Below are 20,330 nucleotides of genomic sequence, written 5' to 3'. Positions count from 1 at the left end.
CCTAAAACTTACGGTTCTCGAGATATTCACAGAAAACTGTCTGCCCTACCCTCCTTTCGGGGGGTGCAGTCCAGCAGGGGGGCTACAGATCAAAACGAAAAACGATGGTGCCATGCTATCCATATGGGGTTGCATGCCCACCAAGTTTCGTCTACCCCGGTCTTTCAGTGTCCCGGGAATCCTTGACGGAAATTTTGACATGCGAAAAAAAAAAAAAAAAAGAAAAAAAAATCGGACTAAACCTATATGACCGCCGCTTCGCTGCACGGCGGTCATAATAAACACCAACGCATTCCTGAACTCGCGGTCGCCTACATTAGATTCCATTTTTTTCAATACAGCTCCGCATACCAGCATCGCACTTTGTCGCCGTGTAAATCACGAGTCAGTTCTATTCGGCGCCGCTCCATAAAATCCATTGTTCATCCAGTGTTTGCAAGTAAAAACTTCGGCGCTGATGCATGTGGCAAGTGCACCATAGTCTGTATAAAATAGCAGTGCACTCATGTCGGCGCTGGTGACATGGAATAAAAATATCACCGAAGCACTTCAAGTTTAAGCTTTAATCTAGCCTACAAGCTATTGTCTACACTCACACTGTTAGGCTACACGTGAACTAAACATGGAGATATGACTATTTCTGTTTGTTATGCACTTCATTTAAATGTGCTCTAGGCCTAGGCTACATTTTGCACACCTGTGCATATTTCTCAATATAAAAAGTTCCTTATTTTCAACTGAACTCAAAGATAATGAATATAGGCTATATGGAGTATTTTCTGTTTGTTATGCCCTTTATAATGTGTGTAGGCCTACATTTTGTGCATGCACTTCTGCTGTAGCATTTATTTCAGTTTATAGCCTATCAGCTATATTTCTGAAGAATACATTGTGCTGCCTCAGGTCTGCTGCATCTTTTGAAATTTGATTTGAAATAATCAAATAGACTTACATCTTAAAGTTAAATTAAAAATATTCTTTAAGACCACTGAAGTTTGGGGTGTAGTTTGATTGCTTGTTGAGCTCAAATAATAACTATTCACTGGAAACTGCAGACAGTTAGCCTGGGTGAACCCAGATGAACCTGTTAGCAAATTTGAATTTACTCTGCAGGTCCGTCTGGAAAGGATCCCATTGATGCAGCAGTGACATTAAACTGAATTGGGTGCATTCAACTCTTCTTGTACTGTATGTACACACCGCTGCCGACTTGGGCTGCAAAAGAAGCTCCGGCCGCCCAGTTTTGGCCGCTTGAACCTAGTAGCACCTAGGAAATATTCCAGCTGGAATGTTCAGTTACATGTTAGATTTTAAAAGACCTGCTACAGTAGGATAACGTATCCCTACACAAATTAACCTAATTTGATATTAAACACTACTTTATCAAGAAGCGGTAAAAATATGAAATTGGGCTTGCCTCAGTTTTGAATGTTGGTCGAAGACAGCATCTGGCAACTACCTCGGAAAGTATGGCCCGTATATCGCTAATATCCATAACTTAATAATGTATCTTTATTCAGCATATTAAAAAAACATTTTGGACACCATGTAGACCTTGAACAAGTACTACGTTTCTGCAAACACTAACTTGACCTCAGTAAACAGAACAAATGTTTCATAGGAACCATACAGTCTGAAGTATAGATTTTACTCTCTCAGCTGTGTACACCTCATTTTGAATTGTAATTTTGCAGCTCAAATCGGCGGCGGTGTGTACATACCATTAGCAAATCACTTCAAAAGTGCAGCAAACACATCTTTCTTGTAAGTGAAGGTTTTAAATGCAGTTGCTTACTCAATTCCAAAGAAAATACAGATTCCTGGGTTTTTGGTGATTCAGAAACGGACGTCAATGGGATCCTTTCCAGATGGGCGAATCCAAATTTGCCAACAGGTTCGTCTGATTTCACCTCGGCTAGCAGACCGTGCCTTTACAGTTGAAATATGCATGGATGGCTAATTGTTGCCTAGGTTCATTAGTTTGTATTCTTGATTAAAATAAACTTGCAAACTTATATGGATGCATTAGGACAAGCACACCAAGTTTCATTTGTGCCAGTGGTCCAACATCCTGGGAATTGTAACTGCACTTTGGTTCAAAGAACTAAACTAAACATCTAACAACCGGCTAACCGCTGATCCTCAATTAACTGGTCTTGGATGTGTTTATGTTAAGCCATACACAAAGTACGGTGCCCAGGGCAGTTATTGTCTCACTGAACAACAAACCAGTATATTCATGTAAATGAAAAGTTTTTGTTTGATCAAAAAAAAAGACAGATGACTAGGATAATGAAAATACCTAATGAGTTCCAATTGTGCAAGCTCCTGGTTGGCTTGAAAGATGGGCTTCTTGATGAATAATTCCCCAAGTATGCATCTACATGGTTGAAAAACAGGTCAAAGACAAAGAGGGTATCAAAAGTATAATTATGATCTGTATTAACAACACATTCTACAATATGGACTACAGCAATAACAGTTCCATATTCAATAGGTGTATCTTACCCACAACTCCATACATCAATGGCTGGTGTGTATCGCTCCTCCCCAAGCAGAAGCTCTGGAGGTCTATACCAGAGAGTTATCACCTTATTGGTGTATGGTCGGCTAAGGAAAACAAAGGAAAAAGCAGTCAAATACTGTTCTGTGGTTCTACTGGAAAATTGTAGGTCATACTGCCACAACATACAGAGGCATCTTCAACAAATTTGAATGTCACTATATAATGATGTAAATGAAAAAAATGACAAGCAACCACCTGAAGTGGAGTACAATAAGATACTCTATATTTAGGGGTCACTTTAAACATTATGATGGAATGTAAATTGAACATATTGTTTCCATCCATGTTTATGTATGTAGCCCTACATTTGAATCTTATGGAAGAATATTAGACTCAAATGTTTTGTACGTGTGTATCACGTTTTGAAACTGTAGAAATTATTTGTAACTGTAAAAATGATCTGTACAAGTAATTGTCAATATTACAAATATGCCCTACACATCTATTCTACTGGTACGGATCAGTTTTACAGCTACAAATCATCCTACAGTTAAAAATATTTTACCATTACAAATATATTCTACAATACAAACATGATGCATTCCTTTTCTGGCCGCTAATGACCTCTTCAATGACATTTGCTTTTCGACTATACATTCCCACTTGGATAGCTATTACAACGTTTTTATTATAACGATTTAGCTTTAAAACAATAGCACGTTACAAATAACCACATTTAAGGTCTATTTTAAATGGTAATTAGTTACATGGTCCAAAAAAAATCCCACTGTTTCCCCAAACTCATCATTCATTCTTAGGCTACTTTAGTTTTATGAAACAAGTGTCTATTTTTACTATCATAGACTTTTCTGCATATGTATTACATTGAGCAAAACATCCAGACTTACCATAACTTAACACTTCTGGAAAAAAGTATTTCATAATTAGGCCTACATATTTTCCCTGACTTCCCAGACCTAAATTTACATTAATATTTATTAATTTAGCAGACACTTTTATCCAAAGTGACTTACATATGTCAATTATATTACAGAGTCCATTGTCCCTGAAGCAATTTGGGGTTACGCCTTGCTCAAGTGTACAATGGTGGAAGCCCAGAATTGAACACACAACTTTTCTGGCTACTGCATGCTAGCCTAGCTCCTTAGGACAGACCACTCCTAAAATGTCAGAACAGCTTTTATAGCACAACATTGCCAGTTAAAATGCTAGATAACCTAGAAACTAGAAGGGAGAGCATTGCAGCGCTTAGGAGCGCTTTAAAGCTCACAGAAGAAAGTAGTAGCGTTTGTGATGCAGTCGGCTCGTAAAATTAAATGAGAATCGAAGTCATTTAAAAATTAAATCGCGCACAGGGGTGAATCGCGATCGCGATTTTATAACGATTTATCGTGCAGACTTAATGCCCAGAACCAATTTGAACACCAGAAGCATGTATGCTTCTGGAAAATCACCCTAAACCCTAAATTCCACATATATGTTGCCAAATGTTCTTTTTCTTACATTACATAGATGGTGATACGGAACAATAATAAACCATACGAAGAGTTTGCACTAATATTTAACCTCATACGAATGGCCTTGCACCTTTGGTGCTCGGGCCCTAATAATTATACTTCCAAAAACAATTAAGCCTTGCACCCTTCGGTGCCCGAGCAATAATAATAATAATAATAATAATAATAATAATAATAATAATAATAATAAGTAGGGCTGTCAAGCGATTAAAAATATTAATCGAATTAATTACATACTCTGTGATTAATATAAATGTATCGCATGCATCCATTTTGCTATGAACGTATTTTTACAAATATTTCAATTCAAAATTTGTCAGAGTAGTGATTCAATGAAAAGCCAAACCAACATTATAGACTTCAAAGCAATCAGTTTCAGGTATTTTTGTCATCTTTATCGCTCCACATAGAGTCGCAATATCTATATTTTACTTTGCCTTTGTAAATAGCTTACTACTCATGGCTTGTACCCCTTGTACACAATGAAAATGTTTTTGTTGTGGAGGTGAAGGACTAACTGCAGGCAGAGACTCCAAAGAGCTATAGGCCTATCTACTGATAAGGTAGGCCTAATGTTTCAAGATTCTCACAAGATGTTTTTTTAGCATGGTAAATGCACATTACTGAAGTTTCCACTCACTGTTGACGTGTGCAGTACCCTAACACCGAGGTAATGCAGTCAATCTAGTAAGGGAGTTCATCAGTTAGTTAGTCGGTCATATGTAGCCTAAACAATAAATTTGCAAAGTTAACGTTGACATGGCTGGCGGCTAGCATTATTTATTATAATCAAGGGGTGTTCTAACTAGTAGCTTTCCTCCACGTTGTTTTGCATTGAGGTGATACTTCGGACTTGACGAACTCCTATGTTAGGGAAATTCCTTACTGCAGAAATCGCAGAGAACATGCTCTTGTCAACAGTTCCATCTGGGCATTTTTGCTGTAAGTAAGCTAAATGTTCCATTCACTGGACTAAGCAGTGTTTTTTTCATCATCTTCCTCCTTCAGTCACTGTAGTCAAAACTGCACTTGGTCAAAGGTCACTACGAAATGTGATTAATCAGTGTTACTTTTTAACACTTTATTCTTTCTGTAATTAATTGAAATTGACATATTATTTTGACAGCCCTAATAATAACCCTTACAGAAACAATAGGGCTTTCACACCATCCGGTGTTTGGGCCCTAAAAATATATGTCTTACATATTCACCTTATTCCGCGCGCGAACATGAGGGGCGCTAGCTTTGCCCACATTGTCTCCGAACTTCTGATTGAGCAGTACATCCATTGCGATACATTGAGATAGCAGAGCTCTATCGAGATGACTGGCATCATACAGTATGTTATGGGTCATCCTAATGTTAGGAACGTTTATTTAGGATTTTGGTGACCTAAGACATTTCTGTTATACAACTTTCCTATCTGAAGTTAGGAAAACACTGACTTTGGAGCAGCTGTTCTGTAATGACTTTCTAAACTAGTTACCAAACAGATAAGGATTTGCGAGTTTCTCCATACGATACAGCGGCCACTCCGTAGGGGTGAATAGCCTTGGGTAGCGAAGTACAATATTGAAATTTGACCTACTGATGGCATTTGTCGTTTTGCTCCCAAGTTAGCTTCTCTATCCTCTTCTGCCATGTTATCCCAATGACGCTAACTAGACGTAGCTAGCTGACCGGAAGTTTAAAGACAACGTGGAATTTAAAAAAATGGGCGGGGCTGAATAAGGTAAATAGCACCTTTAGATGTCTTATGTTATACCAATACTTTTCCATGTAGAAGGTTATTAAATAGACAGATATTAAGTTACTCTCACCTTTCTTCAGAGTTGTAGAGCCTGGCCAAACCAAAATCAGCCAGTTTAATCTGCCCCCTGAAAGACAGAAACACAAATTATACATATTTCATCTATTACATCCTTTACAGTGTACTTCATGATCTTGTGGCACAAAAGGGCTTGTTGTGTGGTTCTGCTATATAGTCCAGGTATACAAAATATACACACCAATGTAATCTGGAAACAGCCATTTGGTATAAATTTTACTATTAACAAGTTTCACCTGACATACAATGATTATCTTAAATGAATAAATGGGTAAATAATACACTAAAATGTCAATGTGTCAAGATGAATTATTTTTTAGCTACATTTTTTTCCCCTTTATTGGACAGGACAGTGAAGAGTGGACAGGAAGTCCAGTCCAAGAAGTGGGAGAGAGGGACAGGGAATGGGCTCAGGAAATGACCTGGGCCTGTATGTGGTGCTGGACGGTGACACTGCTACTGCACTATGGCTTAGCGACTTACAATATAACAATACAATACTAACAATACAATACAATAAAAAAGTTGGTAACTTGGACTACATTTAAGGAAAATAGGATAACACTTAATTTTACGGGGTCCTTATATTGTCCATACATCATGCATTTGTGTGTACCTATAGATCATTAGTACATGTAACAAGAAGTGCTTGTTACAATACTTTGCCAAAGTGTCATCAATCTTTTGGGAAGGAAAAAAAGCTATGGGGTGAAGTTTGGGACTCTCAAAAGGTTCTCAAAAAATGAGCTTTTGGAGTTTCCAGCTAAAACAGCTGTTCCTCAACAGATTAACATCCAGCTTGACTCATCTTCACTAACCCCAACTGGATCGTTACATAACCTGGGCGTCGTAATTGATGACCGACTTAACTTCTCTGAGCATGTACTGTAGCCTGAATTGCAAAATCATGTCGGTTTATCCTTTACAGCACAAAGAAGACCTGAAAATGACCTGGGCCTGTATGTGGACCTTATCTGACACAAGATTCCACATAACCATGGCCTAGACAAGAAGTTATCTCCAAGCTGGACTATTGTAATTCAATGTGTTATTATTGTTGCTATTGTATTGTAATGTTTAGTAAGAAAGTTACAACTGATTCAGAATGCTGCAGCACGCCTGGTCTTCAATCAGCCAGAGTTACACATGTAACGTCTCTCCTAGTTTTCTCCACTAGCTCCCTATAGTGGAATTAAATTTAAATCTCTCACTTTGGCCTATAGGACACTGACTAGATCTGCTCCCTGCTTTACTGTTAATGTAACTTTGTATTGTTGTTATGCGTCACTTTGGACAAAAGCATCTGCTAAATACCATAACCATAACAATGTACTTCATTACGTAGATACACTGGAACAAGGACCCTGTAAAAAAGTGTTACTGAAAATGGCAATAATAACATTAAAATGTTTTAAGTATTATCAAACAAAACAGAGAGCTAGCTTGTCTTTCCCTCCCCCTACCTCCCGTGCAACTGAAACGGTCATGAACGTGCATCTCAGCGATGATTGGCTGGAACACAGTTTGTTATGTTTCATGCTCCAGGAGCCTGGGCTGTCCACAGGGACCGCGTTTATTTACAGCGCATTCAGGGGACAGGCAGTTAGTGGATCACGAGGAGATGTTTGCTGTATGTGACAAAAAAATGTTATAGCTTAGAAACCGCATAACAAGATTTCGAGAACCTCTGATTAATTAAGTGTAAGCTGAACAGATTCGCTTTAGACCCCTCTTGAAAGACCCCAAACTATTGCAGGAACTCAGAGGACTGGGCAACTCATTCCAGGAACCACTGAGAAGAGGAATCTTGAATTTAACCTTGCGTTCATGGCTGTTCGACACAACAAATCCTCATCAGAAGACTGCAGTGGGCGATTGGGGTGTCCTATGGGCCAAAGTGAGGGATTTAAATGTAATTCTGGTCACTATAGAAAGCCAATGAAGAATAACTAAGAGAGGACTTGTCCAGCCAAGACACGTGTCCTCTTTGGCTGATTGAAAATCAGGGGGCCTCTTGTACAAAGCTTGCGTACGCACAAAAATGTTGCGTACGCCATCTTTCACGCTCGGATGTATCAAGAGTAGATGAGCGTGACAATGTGCGTTCCTCCTGGGAACTTTATGTGTGGCGTACGCACATTTCCAATGTGTATCGTCAGTTGGCGACACTTCAAGGCAATGCAGCGCAACAACATTAGGCCTAGTTGATCACAAGTCTAGGCCTTTATTTGCACAGGATATTGTGAAATGTGGGCTATTAAAAATCAGTGTTTCCTCTACGTTGATTTAGGAGCGCAGGCCCGCCACGGTAAAATGAATGACGCCACTGTATCAGAATTAGCGCAGACGCACAATGTATAGTCGCAGACTGGTTGCCTTTTAAATGATCCTGCCGACATATCCTGCCCCGGTGGCCGCCGCTCACATTGCAATCCATCCAGTTTCACTTCACATATTGTTGATACAGCCTAGTTTATTGTAAAAACATTAACTTTCTTCCGCAGTGTTTCCTCTTCATTTTGTAGTCCACTACTTGAGAATTAGGGCAGGCACACAATATTGTCTGGGTTAATGGTAGGCTATAATTTCCCTCCGCTGGCTGGTGCTCACAGCAGTTCATAGCAGTTAAACAATAGTCAGCCATACTAATCAGAGGTATCTGTATTTTAATTCCATAAATATTGTTTTTATGAACTACGTTAGTGGCATGCGCTTTCAAGAGCTTCCATTTACGGCACCATAGGCTACTGCGGTGCGTGAGGTCTGTCAACGTCGCAAAAACCACGCAATTCCCGCAAAACTTGGTGGAAAGGTGGAGCAGATCCGACTCAAAGGGAATTAGTATTTCTATATAGTAGCCTGGCTATTTTTTTACGATAGCGAAAGAAAAACTTGTAAAGTGGAGGTCTCTCTGTGTCCATTTAGTGAATGATGAATTTGTGCGTAGGCTATTGCCGATGTCATTAATTTCTTCACATCTTACAACATAAATAAATGCATTAATAGTCTAGTGAAGTCAGAAATGAGCCTGTCTATAGGCCTCTTGGAAATCATGTTGCATGTTACATTAAATGCGCACTCAATTGCGATTCGAAGCAAAAAGTATCACTGGTAGATAACGAAGGTAAATTGCATTATAGCAATTTTGTAAATGTGGCGACGGCACACTTGGTGGAAAACGTTTTGTATGCACTTGTGGTTAAAGTGAATCGTAGACTATATAATAACCAAAGAAAGTAAAGGAGCTGATTTGCACCTCCGTTCACCAAATAAAGGCCGTGGTTGTGTTTCTACAATAAGTTGGCACAAAACTTAATTTTCTAAAGTAGTCTAGGCTAAACGTTTTCATTGTCAACGACAACTATGATGATATCCATGTTTTTCATTTAGTCAAGCATTGCATGGGGTAACGTGACGTGCGTCAGACAGAAGATGGGCCTGTCCCTCTCAAATCACATTAAAAAAAGTGTGATTCAATCAAATAAAAAAAAAAAATAAAAAAAATCCCGGGGGAAACACCCCCGGACCCCCGTGTCATTATTATTAGGCTATAGGTCCAAATTAAGCTATAGGTTAAAGCTCCTTAAAGCCTTAGTATAATATGGTGTTGTGTGTAAATAGAGGTTAAGAAAGATATTCTTTTTTTTTCTTTTTGGGGGGGGGGGGGGGGGGTCCTGAGACTGGCCTGCCCCCACTGCTAAAAAAAATCTAGAGGAAACACTGAAAAATTTCATTTTCAATAACATTTACTGTAGTTATTGAAACACAACAAGTAGGCCTATGATTCTAGATAAATGGGCCATTTCAGACCATGAAATCAAATATCTGAAAAACAAAGCTTGATTTGTTTGTTTGTATCACATTCATAAACAAATATTGAAATCATTTCATAAAGTCATTTTTTTTATTTTTGATTCTAAATGGAATATCAAATGAACGAATCATACACGGACCACCCACAAATGAGTTTTCATTTGTATCAATATTGCGGGATAGGCCATTTTGGCTTCGTGGCAGGTCTGCGCTCTCGAGTGGCCTTTTAGTTAGCATATTAAAATGATTGTGATTGAGGAGAGAGGGTGGAGTGTAATGCTTGTGCATGTGCGCTTACTTTCAAGTTAATTGGGATGTACAAAGAAAAAAGTTTGCTGCGTACACACCGTTTCATACATCTGAATTTTTTTGTGCGTGCGCTACTTTCCAGATTTTCATGTACACAATGTTTTAATCGAGAAAAATCCCACGCAAGTTTTTGTACATGACATGAGGCCCCAGGTGTGCTGCAGCATTCTGAATCAATTGTGACAGTCTCATTACACAAGCAGGCAGGCCAGCGAACAGTGAATTACAATAGTCCAGTTGGGAGATAACCATGGCTTGTACAAGATGTTGTGTGGAATATTGTGTCAGATAAGGTTTGATATTCCTAATGTTTTAAAGGACAAACAGACATGATTTTGCAATTTAGACCTCACTCAATTATGACGCCTCAGTTACGTGCCAATTTAGTTGGGGTCAGTGAAGATGAGTCAAGCTGAATATTAATCTGTTGGGAAACAGCTTTTTGGCTGAAAACACCAAAAGATCAATTTTGGAGAGATTAAGCTGAAGGTGCTGATCTTTCATCCAGTCTGAAATATCCTTAAGGCATGCAGAAATCCAGACTTCCCAACCTTGAAGAATGTTTTTTGAGTAGCACCTCGAGAAAAAAAAAACTGCTCATGTCGCCCTTTATGAATGCAGCCAACAGACATAGCCATGCACACAAGATGCATTTTGGAAAGCGACCCATCCTTAAAGCAACACCAAAGAGTTTTTTGTAACTTAAAATATTGTTTTCATCAACTCGCAACAGGGTGAACGGCACTTCTGCATTCGCTTCGCGGCCCTCTATCGGCTATAATCGCACTATGTAAGTTTGCCAGATCGGGTAGCGGATCTGTAGTTCAATGGAATGAGAACTTTATAATTTCATAAAATCATGCAACATATTCTACCTTGTCTATGGACATAGTTATTTGCAAAGCCGTTGCTGGATAAACAAATTGCGTGCATGCGACAGAGGAAAAGTTCTTTGGTGTTGCTTTAATGTTGGATATCTATGTAATTTTGGTAACACTTTATATTAAAGACACACATATTCACCATTAATTAGCTGCCTACTAACATGTATTATAAGTCACTAATTAATACCTTATTCTGCAAGACCTTATTCTACCTTTACTAGACCCTTAATTAAGAATTTCCCCCATGTAAGCTCCTAATTACCCCTTATTCATATATAAGTTGTTGCATATGAATTATGACCTAAATATGCATGGCTTAGTATGGGGCTTGTAAGGTGGTAGTACCACAATAACAGTTATTCACTCCTAATAATACTTATCAAAGATGCTCTTTTCAAATGGAACTAGACACTAAACCACAAGTGCTAATAGTGTACAAATAACTCATAATTAAGTCTTTGTAATGCAGAATATGTTCCCTATTCTATCTATCTATCCCTTATGTTATGCCAACATATTTAATTCAACTGAATTTTGGCTACAGTAGATAGAGACTTATGGACATATGTTGTTGTCAATGAGCAGTCTATCCCTTAACTCACAATAGCTTACATGTTTTGCTTTCTAATGCAAATGACTGATTTCATTTAAAGAATTTCAATTCTCAGTTTCTTTCAGATGGCGGTGTCTTTCTGCCATCTGTGAGGCTGCAATGATTACAACTAAAGCGATAGGTGCGCCGCCTGGAAGCCTATTATTTGTTCTCGCTTGTTTTCGTGCTAATAAACCAGAACAACAATGATCTATATGCCCCAAAGATAAAACAAATTGAACACTCATCAATGAGAAGCTCAAAATATTTAGCCTAGGTCCACTTTCAGACTCGGTGTTAATGGCTGCATTTGGCCTTGGAAAGGTTTGCGCTCCCTGAGCGCCTTTTAGTTATGAAAACGTTAACCATCAGTGAATCACCATGGAAAATATAATGCTAACTGAAACAACTGATGAACACGTAAAAACTTTCCAAGACAACATCAAACTATTAGGCCTAGGTGAATTCACAATCGCACTCAGTTGAGATTTTTTAGTTTCGCAAAATGGCATCTGGGGGAACATGAATTTGCAAGTGAACACTTGTTAAGCTCACCTCATCGTCTTTGCCGTAACCCACCGTTGGCTGAAGAAAATATAGCATAACGAGGGGCCTTTGCCTGTCATTCTCACTTGTCACTTTCTCTCTGTACTGTATCTCACTCTCACATGAAATAGATTTGCGGAAGATTCTAATTCACATGCTCCAGTGAGCTTTTCGGAGAGGTTGGATGTCTACTTGTTTTTGCGTAGTTTTAAGTAAAAAATCGTACCCGCATACTTTGATTTGAAAATGTGTGGTTGCTATGCAAAATGCCTACAGGTTGGCAGGTCTGGAAATCTGATGAGAAACAGTAGTCCTCAGGTGGGAAAGACAGGTATAGTTGAGTATCATCCACATAGCAGTAACAGGCAAATTCATGGGAGCGAATGATCTCGCCCAAGGTGGTGTAAATAGAGAAAAGAAAGGGACCTAATACTGATCCCTGAGGCACACAGTGGTGGTCATGAAACTTTGATACCCGTCCCTGCCAAGACATGTTAAATTAATGTCCTTTAAGGTAGGATTCATACCAGTTAAGAGCTTTTCCAGTTCAGATAATGTAAAAAAGAAAATGTCATGGTTTACAGTATCAAAGGCTGCAGATAAGTCAAGTAGAATTAATATTGATGACTGAGAAGAGGACTTAGCTACTCTCAATGCTTCAGAGACAGACAGTGGTGGAGGAAGTACTGAACCTCAGTACTTAAGTAAAAGTACAAATACACAGAGAAATATTTACTTTAGTAAAAGTAAAAGTACCACAATGACAACCCTACTTAAGTAAAAGTAAAAAGTACCTGCTTTTAAATGTACTTTAAGTATTAAAAGTAAAGTATTTGCATAATGATTTATTCTCTTAATATCTATATTCTAAAAGGAAAAATCAGTATGGGCTGTGGCATTTTAATTAAGCTAGTTTTAGGTTATACTCGACTAGATAGTTTTAAGTTAATGCAATTGTGCTTACCATCTGTGGCCCAGTTTACATTCTGACCTACAATTCTAGAGACTGTAATTCTGGTTATCTACTAAGGTGATCTGCTGAGTAATATCATTCAGCAAAACACGAGAGCCTGAAGTTTAACGGGGTAGACAAGGGAAACGTCGGGTGGATCGTAATGCCAGGTGTCTTTATGATTAAGTTCAGTTTCACTTGCGCAGACGCATAGACATTGAATGAGCGCTCACGTTACTACCCCCCAATTGTAGGCTATGCATCTTTATTTAATCACACACAATTAAGGAATATTTCCTAATCTGGAAAATGTTACGTTTTTTCCGGCCACCGGTTCATTAATAGTCTACCATTCATTTGTGCCGCAAATGATCAGACGTGTGACAGAAGCATGGGCATAGCCTAACTTCGCTGATCCGCGGATAGCAATCTCATCGGAGAGGAGGCCCTAACGCTGCAGATAACAGACAGAGAAAGGCACAGAACACAGTTGCATGTACAGTGTAGCCATGGGTGAATATAGCCTACTGAATGCAGATGGCTACAAGCTCACGCTTTGCCTGGTCTAGACTAGAAGCTTGTTTCTAAGAATGCACGTAGCGCTCCAGAATATTTGGTAGCAACCCCCCGGTAAAACAAACGTGTGTCAGAGAGAAAAAAAAAACTGATCATAAAATGTAATCGTAAAAAGGAACGATGGTGTTGTAGAAATGTAGCGGAGTAAAAGTACAGATAATTGCTGTAAAATGTAACGAAGTAAAAGTCAAAAGTATGCACTATAAATTTTACTTAAGTAAAGTACAAATACGTGGAAAATTTACTTAAGTACAGTGACGAAGTATTTGTACTTCGTTACATTCCACCACTGGAGACAGAAGAACAGTTTCGGTAGAATGACCACTCTTGAAGCCAGGCAGCTTAGGGTCTAGTAGGTTATTCTGATATAGTAAGTCACAGACAGTGTTGGAACAATGGTTTGGTTAAATTACTAAGTAATGAAAATACTTGATAAAAAGGCAAATTGAGATACAAATTGAGCACAGAAATGTGTTTGGCACATAGCCTACAGGTGGATGTCAAAAAAAATAGAATATTCATTTGACTTTTTATTTCAAAAAGTTAAACTTCCACATTACAAAGTCTATTCTAATATTTTGAGATACTAGAGTATTGATTTCCACAAGCTCTGAACCGCAATCAGGATTAAAACAAAAACAGCTTGAAATAGTTCACTTTATTTGTAGTGAATCTAGAATATGTGAAGGTTTCACTTTTTGAACTGAATTATGGAAAATAATGAACTTTTCCACAATATTGTATTTTTTAGATGCACCTGTAAATGGTTAACAGAGCACATGTTACTCACTTGTTATTGAGAAGGATATTTGAGCACTTAATATCACGGTGCAAAAAGTTCTTCTTATGGCAGTAGTCAAGGCCTTCAAGAAGTTGCCTCATGAAGGATTTGATATGACTTTCATTGAAGTGTACCAAGCCAGATTCCAGAAGCCCCATAAGGTCATGGTCCATGTATTCAAACACTAAATAAAATGCCCCTGTAAAAGATCTCAGGATTAACAATAACAAACAAAAAAAATAAAAAATAAAAAAAAAAAAAAAAAAAAAAAAACACATTTTTACTCAGTAAGGAGAAAACCTGTTTACTTTAGAGATAGCCACCAATCATTTTGGTATATATACTTACTATCGCATAAATACAAAATTTCATCACAACCAAGTTACCAGAATCAAGAATGCATGGTAAACAATTTTGGATAAACAAAAAACAGATGTATAGGGAACACATAAGTAGGGCTGTAACAATATGCGATTCGAAACAGAAATAGCGACACTCATATCCACAAACCTGTGTCGCGGTGTCAAAAGGCAGAACCGCGAAACACCCTTTATAGTGTTTCACGCAGTGCTTTGCAGCTTACGCGGCCGCATAAGCAATAAATATCTCCCGCTTTCCTTACAGGTAGCCTACGTTGTCCAAAAATAAATAAATAAATCATAATTTCATACCTCTCGTTGCTTTCATTGCAGACTGTGTGTTCAACTTTACCAAACAGTATAGAAGTAAACCCCCTCTCCATGCCCCGCTCTCTCTAGCTCTCCCTCCCTCCCTCTCCCGCTCAATGGACACGCACGACTCGACTCGATCAACACAATCCAAATAAAACATTCACAAACAAAAATGCTGCACATATTTGTTTAAAATTCTTGCATTCAAGTTGACTGATCATCTCAATACCAATGTTTCCCAAAAGGGCCTGTCCCAAGGAGAACAAGTATTACCTTGAAACTTAAACACACATGGGGAAACTGAACAGTCCAATCAGTAGACTATGAAGCTAGCCAACTATGCTACTTTGTTTACAATCAGACAGCTAAATTAAAGAGGTAGAGTTGTAATGGAAATAGTAGGCCTAGGCTATAGGCTAATCTGCATAAATGTGCTGTCATAAATATCAGACATTCAGTATTCTCTCTTTTATATCAGGATATAAAATAATACAGATATATTATTATATTGCAACTACACCCCCCCCCCTCCAAAAACAGAAAAATCGAGGTTTGTATCGAACCATGGGTCAAAAATCGTGATACAAACCGAATCGTGAGGTTTGTGTATCGTTACAGCCCTAATAAGAAGTTGAACAATTTAATACTAGGAATATTGCATATTCCCCCAAAATGTTCTAAAAGATTTTCCATGAAGAACTGAAGAATATGTCAATATGAACCTGAATATATCAACAAACAATCTGACAGCCTGAAGCAACACCCTGTAGATTAGAATATTGGTGTTTTTCTTTTAAACATATTTTCTTGTCTCTTTGTCTAAGCCACAGAAACCACAAAAGTTTTATATTAATTCATGGTTGTACAGAGCAACATATACAGTGTGTTGTACATGCTAGAAACTATGTGATGGACTATTTACCAGTGTAGTACCGGTGGGATACATTTATATACATTCATTAATTTACCATACTTTTTCCAAAGCGACTTACATGTCAATTATATTACAAGGGCACTGTTACATTCTCCCTGGAGCAACTCGGGGAAGTCCCTTGCACAAGGGCAAAACGGTGGAAGCCGGGAATTGAACCCACAACTTTTCTGGCTACTACACGTTAGCCTAGCTCCTTAACCACAATGCTACCACCGCTCCTGGATGCATTGCAATACATCTCCTTGTTCTGTGTGTTCACTGTGTGTTTCACTAATTCACGGATTGGGTTAAATGCAGAGACCAAATTTCCCTCACAGGATCAAAAGAGTATATATACTTATACTTTATACATTTTTACATCATCCTCTACCGGCAACCCTTCGCTCAACACCACCATCTACAGGCCGATGGGAGTACGGTCACTAAATGTACACACACTGTTGGGCAGCCGTGGACTTGTAACCGGAGGGTTGCCGGTTCGAGCCCCGACCAGTGGGCCGCGGCTGAAGTGCCCTTGAGCAAGGAACCTAACCCCTCACTGCTCTCCGAGCGCCGCCACTGTAGCAGGCAGCTCACTGCGCCGGGATTAGTGTGTGCTTCACCTCACTGTGTGTTCACTGTGTGCTGTTTGTGTTTCAATAATTCACCGATTGGGTTAAATGCAGAGACCAAATTTCCCCTCACGGGATCAAAAAAGTATATATACTTACACATAAATTAATTTATTGTATGGCCCCCCCATGGATGGAATTCCACAAAACTTGGCATACCCCCAGATGCTGTCAGGGTTATCATACACATGAAATTTGCAGTTCAGAACATCTCAACTGAAGATTAAAGCAGTATATTCCTGCATTTGAATTTTTCACTGGGGGGCGTGCAAATCACAAATGAGTCGTTATGGGCTAGGTTGATGCGGGCCCATGAGACCAACATACCATAACAATTTTGTCATCTTGTGCCACGGTTCGGGTAGTTAAAAACTGCATTTTAGTCTAGTGGGGCTATGTACCAACCAAGTTTCATATGCCCCAGTGTTTCGGTATTCAGGGAAATGTGCAAAAATTGACAGGGGGAAAAAAAAACAACTCCTACATGTTACACTAGCGGTGGTCATAATAATAGGCGAGTGCAGATGCATGCATATATTAGGTTACTCTGCTAGTCACACACAGGTTTTTACTAAAGCAAGGTTTAGTGGCATACAGTCTCGGGTGCAAGCAGATTTCTTAAGATGCATCAACTGTCAAAAAACTGACATGCTCTTTGATGTTGCACTGCTTGCCACACTCATTGGTGTAAAGGATGTTACGCCCAAAACACAGCCATGACTGATTAAGAAACAAAAGAAAAACCCTTTAGAACAATGCGCCTGGCGTCTGATCACAAAATCACACTGTTAAATTAGCGAATGTGGATTGGACATGCCTTAAACCTAAATTGGACATGCCTATTTCACTATGATGGCTTCATTTATCCCTTGTTCAAACATGTTTAGGCAGTGTTATACGAAGATTCTAAGACATTTGTCTAGAAATTAAAACAGCTGATAAGAATGTCATTATTATAAGTATAGTATAACTATATATATACACTCTTTTGATCCTGTGAGGGAAATTTGGTCTCTGCATTTATCCCAATCCGTGAATTAGTGAAACACACACAGCACACAGTGTATACACCAGGGGTCTCAAACTCAAATGAGCTGGGGGCCAATTCTGCCAACGTCATCTGATTAGAGGGCCGGCTATTTCTGCAAACAGAAGTGCAAGTGTTTTTATCTAGTTTTAGACACCTGTGCTAGCAACCTTAGCTAATAAATAAAATAATGATAACATAAATATTAATACAAATTATAAAACAAATGAAAAGCATAAAAACAGGTATGTGTGTGTTTCACACCAAATAAAAATATTTTCCTCTCATAACTTTTTTTAACCTGGCAAACTATAGGCGTCAGGGTTAAGAAAGCAACACCATTGGATTTTTATATCAAAATTTCAAAAGGCCATGGCTTGAAAGTGGTCAGAGATAAAGTCCTACTGTAAATGTAAAAATCTTTGAGTAAAACAAAAGTTTATAAAGGGGGTAAATTTACCCATCTAATTTGCCACTGGATGGCAAGCACCTCAAATTATCCACCTTTCAGTAAATACTGGATGAACATATTTGAGCAGGTTTACTTTCCTTTTTTAATATTACCCACATAACAAATTAACAGGAAAACATCTACGATGTATACCAACACCTAAGATGTATATGGTTTCTAAACCACAAGGCCGACAATAAAGTATTCTGGTCAAATCAGTTCCTATCGCGGGTAATCCGAGTACCCAGAAGTTCGCATCATATTGCGGGTGACTTTGTAGTTTAGAGCCCTATTCCTACTAGCCCTGCTGTCTGTACCACGTCCATTACGGACACCATCATCACGATTACCACTGAAACCTCCAAGCTATTTTGGGCAGAGGGTCGAAATAAGCATGGTATGCTTAGTGGACACCGTCGTATACACGCAGACGCACCTCCATTCAATAGACGATCGATCATAATCTCCAAAAGGATATTCTCCTTCAGATTTAAAATAGGTGAGTAACATAGCCTACCTAAGACTTCATCACACGTAAACGTTTTTCAACATTTGGTGTAGGCCTATTTCTGCTTAATTTCTGCTTCAATTTATGCAACAGTATGGCCTGCATCGCTTCCGCGTCATTTAAATGCACGTCTTTGTGTTTCTCGCTAATACAAGTATTTCCTGAAAACTTTGCGCAGCGATTTTGGGTTTGAATGAAGCTCTGGATGTCTAGCACATAGTGGAGCAGAGTACAAATGAGATGTCACCGTACTTGGAACTATCGTCTATTTTAATCAGTATCGTTGTTTGTCGCAATTAAAAAGTCTCATGATCCGGATTACATTATTATTTTGACATACGTCGCGGGCCGGAATTGGGCCGGATTTGGCCCGCGGGCCAGGTGTTTGAGACCCCTGGTATACACAGTGAGGTGAAGCACACACTAATCCCGGCGCAGTAAGCTGCCTGCATCAACAGCAGTGAGGGGTTGGGTGCCTCGCTCAAGGGCACTTCAGCCGTGCCTACTGGTTGGGGTTCGAACCGGCAACCCTCCGGTTACAGGTCCGAAGTGCTAACCAGTAGGCCACGGCTGCCCACAAATACGTTTATACAGAACTTTTTCAGACTAGAACAAATTGTTAACAGCACTGCAATCTGGCTTCCATTTTATCCATGCATGCAAGCCTATCTAGCATAGCTAACATCAATATAAAGGAATAACACTCAACTACCATCTGAGTTTGTCATCTAAAAAATCTAGGTTTGAATTTTGTACATATCCCTCAATTAGGTACCGGAGTCCATTGACCGATTCAGAAATTAAGGGCCGGATTCACAAATCAGGGTTTCCCGCAGAAAATTGGTTAGGCAAGGTGGTAGGGTGGGGTTTGCGCGGGAGTGAGTGTGTGTGTGTGTAGGGGGGGGTTATTGTTTGTGCGATACACTAAATACTCCACCATACAAACTATATACACACACACACAACACTATACAAATATTTACAAATAAGAACAGTGAATTAATGTGTGCAATTTTAACAAACAGTATACAAACTATACATCACTGAAGTGCAAAACAACATTTTCAAAATGTGCAAAGGTGATCACAGTCACTGCTTATGACCGAGCTGACAACATCGCTACAGGCATCCTCCTTGGTTTTAAAAATAACAATTCAAGGGCCCTTTTATAATTGCATTCTTTAACAAGTGCAGACCATTTATGCCTTCATGCAGGCTGTCAGACTGTTGCCCTGCAGCCTGTTCTGTAAGTCTGTCTTGATCTATACACAGAGAGTGAATGAAGTTTAGATTATTTTATACTTTTGTGTAAGATTCACAGTTTTGAATTAGAATGTTTAGCGAACGGTGATAGATAGCGTGATGACATTCAACCACCAGATGCCACTGATCATACGCATCACACAATTATATAGGCCTACCCGTAAATCCTCAAATTCTGGCCGGAATAAAAATTGTAAAAAAGTAGCCTATGACTATCAGTTCAAGAGCACTAAAAAACATTGTTTTGATTTAACTCAATGAAATTAAAGAGCTCTTCTTAATAGTTTATATTGTTGGTTGGTTTAATAGCCTACTGTTGCCAATGAAAAGTCCTAATGGGTCTCAACACATCACTCAAGCTACCAGTCGCTTGGGCTACTACTACATTTAAACAATAGTTGCCGCGAGGCATTTCAGTCTACGAATTTAATAAAAAAGTAAATCATGCATAATTAAAAAATAACTCAATTTAGGCCGTACGCAAAAAAGTTTACATTACAGCAGCGCACATTCAATGACTGAAAGCGACTGCCTGTGGGT

At 38.9% G+C, this 20,330-nt stretch overlaps 1 protein-coding gene across 1 annotated transcript in view; it reads right to left on the bottom strand.

The window, feature by feature from the left end:
* Positions 1-20,330, bottom strand: part of cdk13 (cyclin-dependent kinase 13) — a 79,797-nt gene that overhangs the window by 26,599 nt on the left and 32,868 nt on the right. The window contains exons 6-9 of the mRNA XM_042068001.1: positions 14,335-14,524; positions 5,865-5,921; positions 2,509-2,610; positions 2,303-2,380 (exon numbers count right to left, since the gene is read on the bottom strand). Coding sequence (XP_041923935.1) covers positions 2,303-2,380; positions 2,509-2,610; positions 5,865-5,921; positions 14,335-14,524 — 427 coding nt within the window. The remainder of the gene's footprint in view (positions 1-2,302; positions 2,381-2,508; positions 2,611-5,864; positions 5,922-14,334; positions 14,525-20,330) is intronic.

Source organism: Alosa sapidissima, chromosome 17 (genome assembly GCF_018492685.1).
Source record: "Alosa sapidissima isolate fAloSap1 chromosome 17, fAloSap1.pri, whole genome shotgun sequence".
Taxonomy (NCBI): Eukaryota; Metazoa; Chordata; class Actinopteri; order Clupeiformes; family Clupeidae; genus Alosa; species Alosa sapidissima.
Note: the sequence above shows the minus strand (reverse complement) of the source record. Positions and strands in the feature narration are given on the sequence as shown.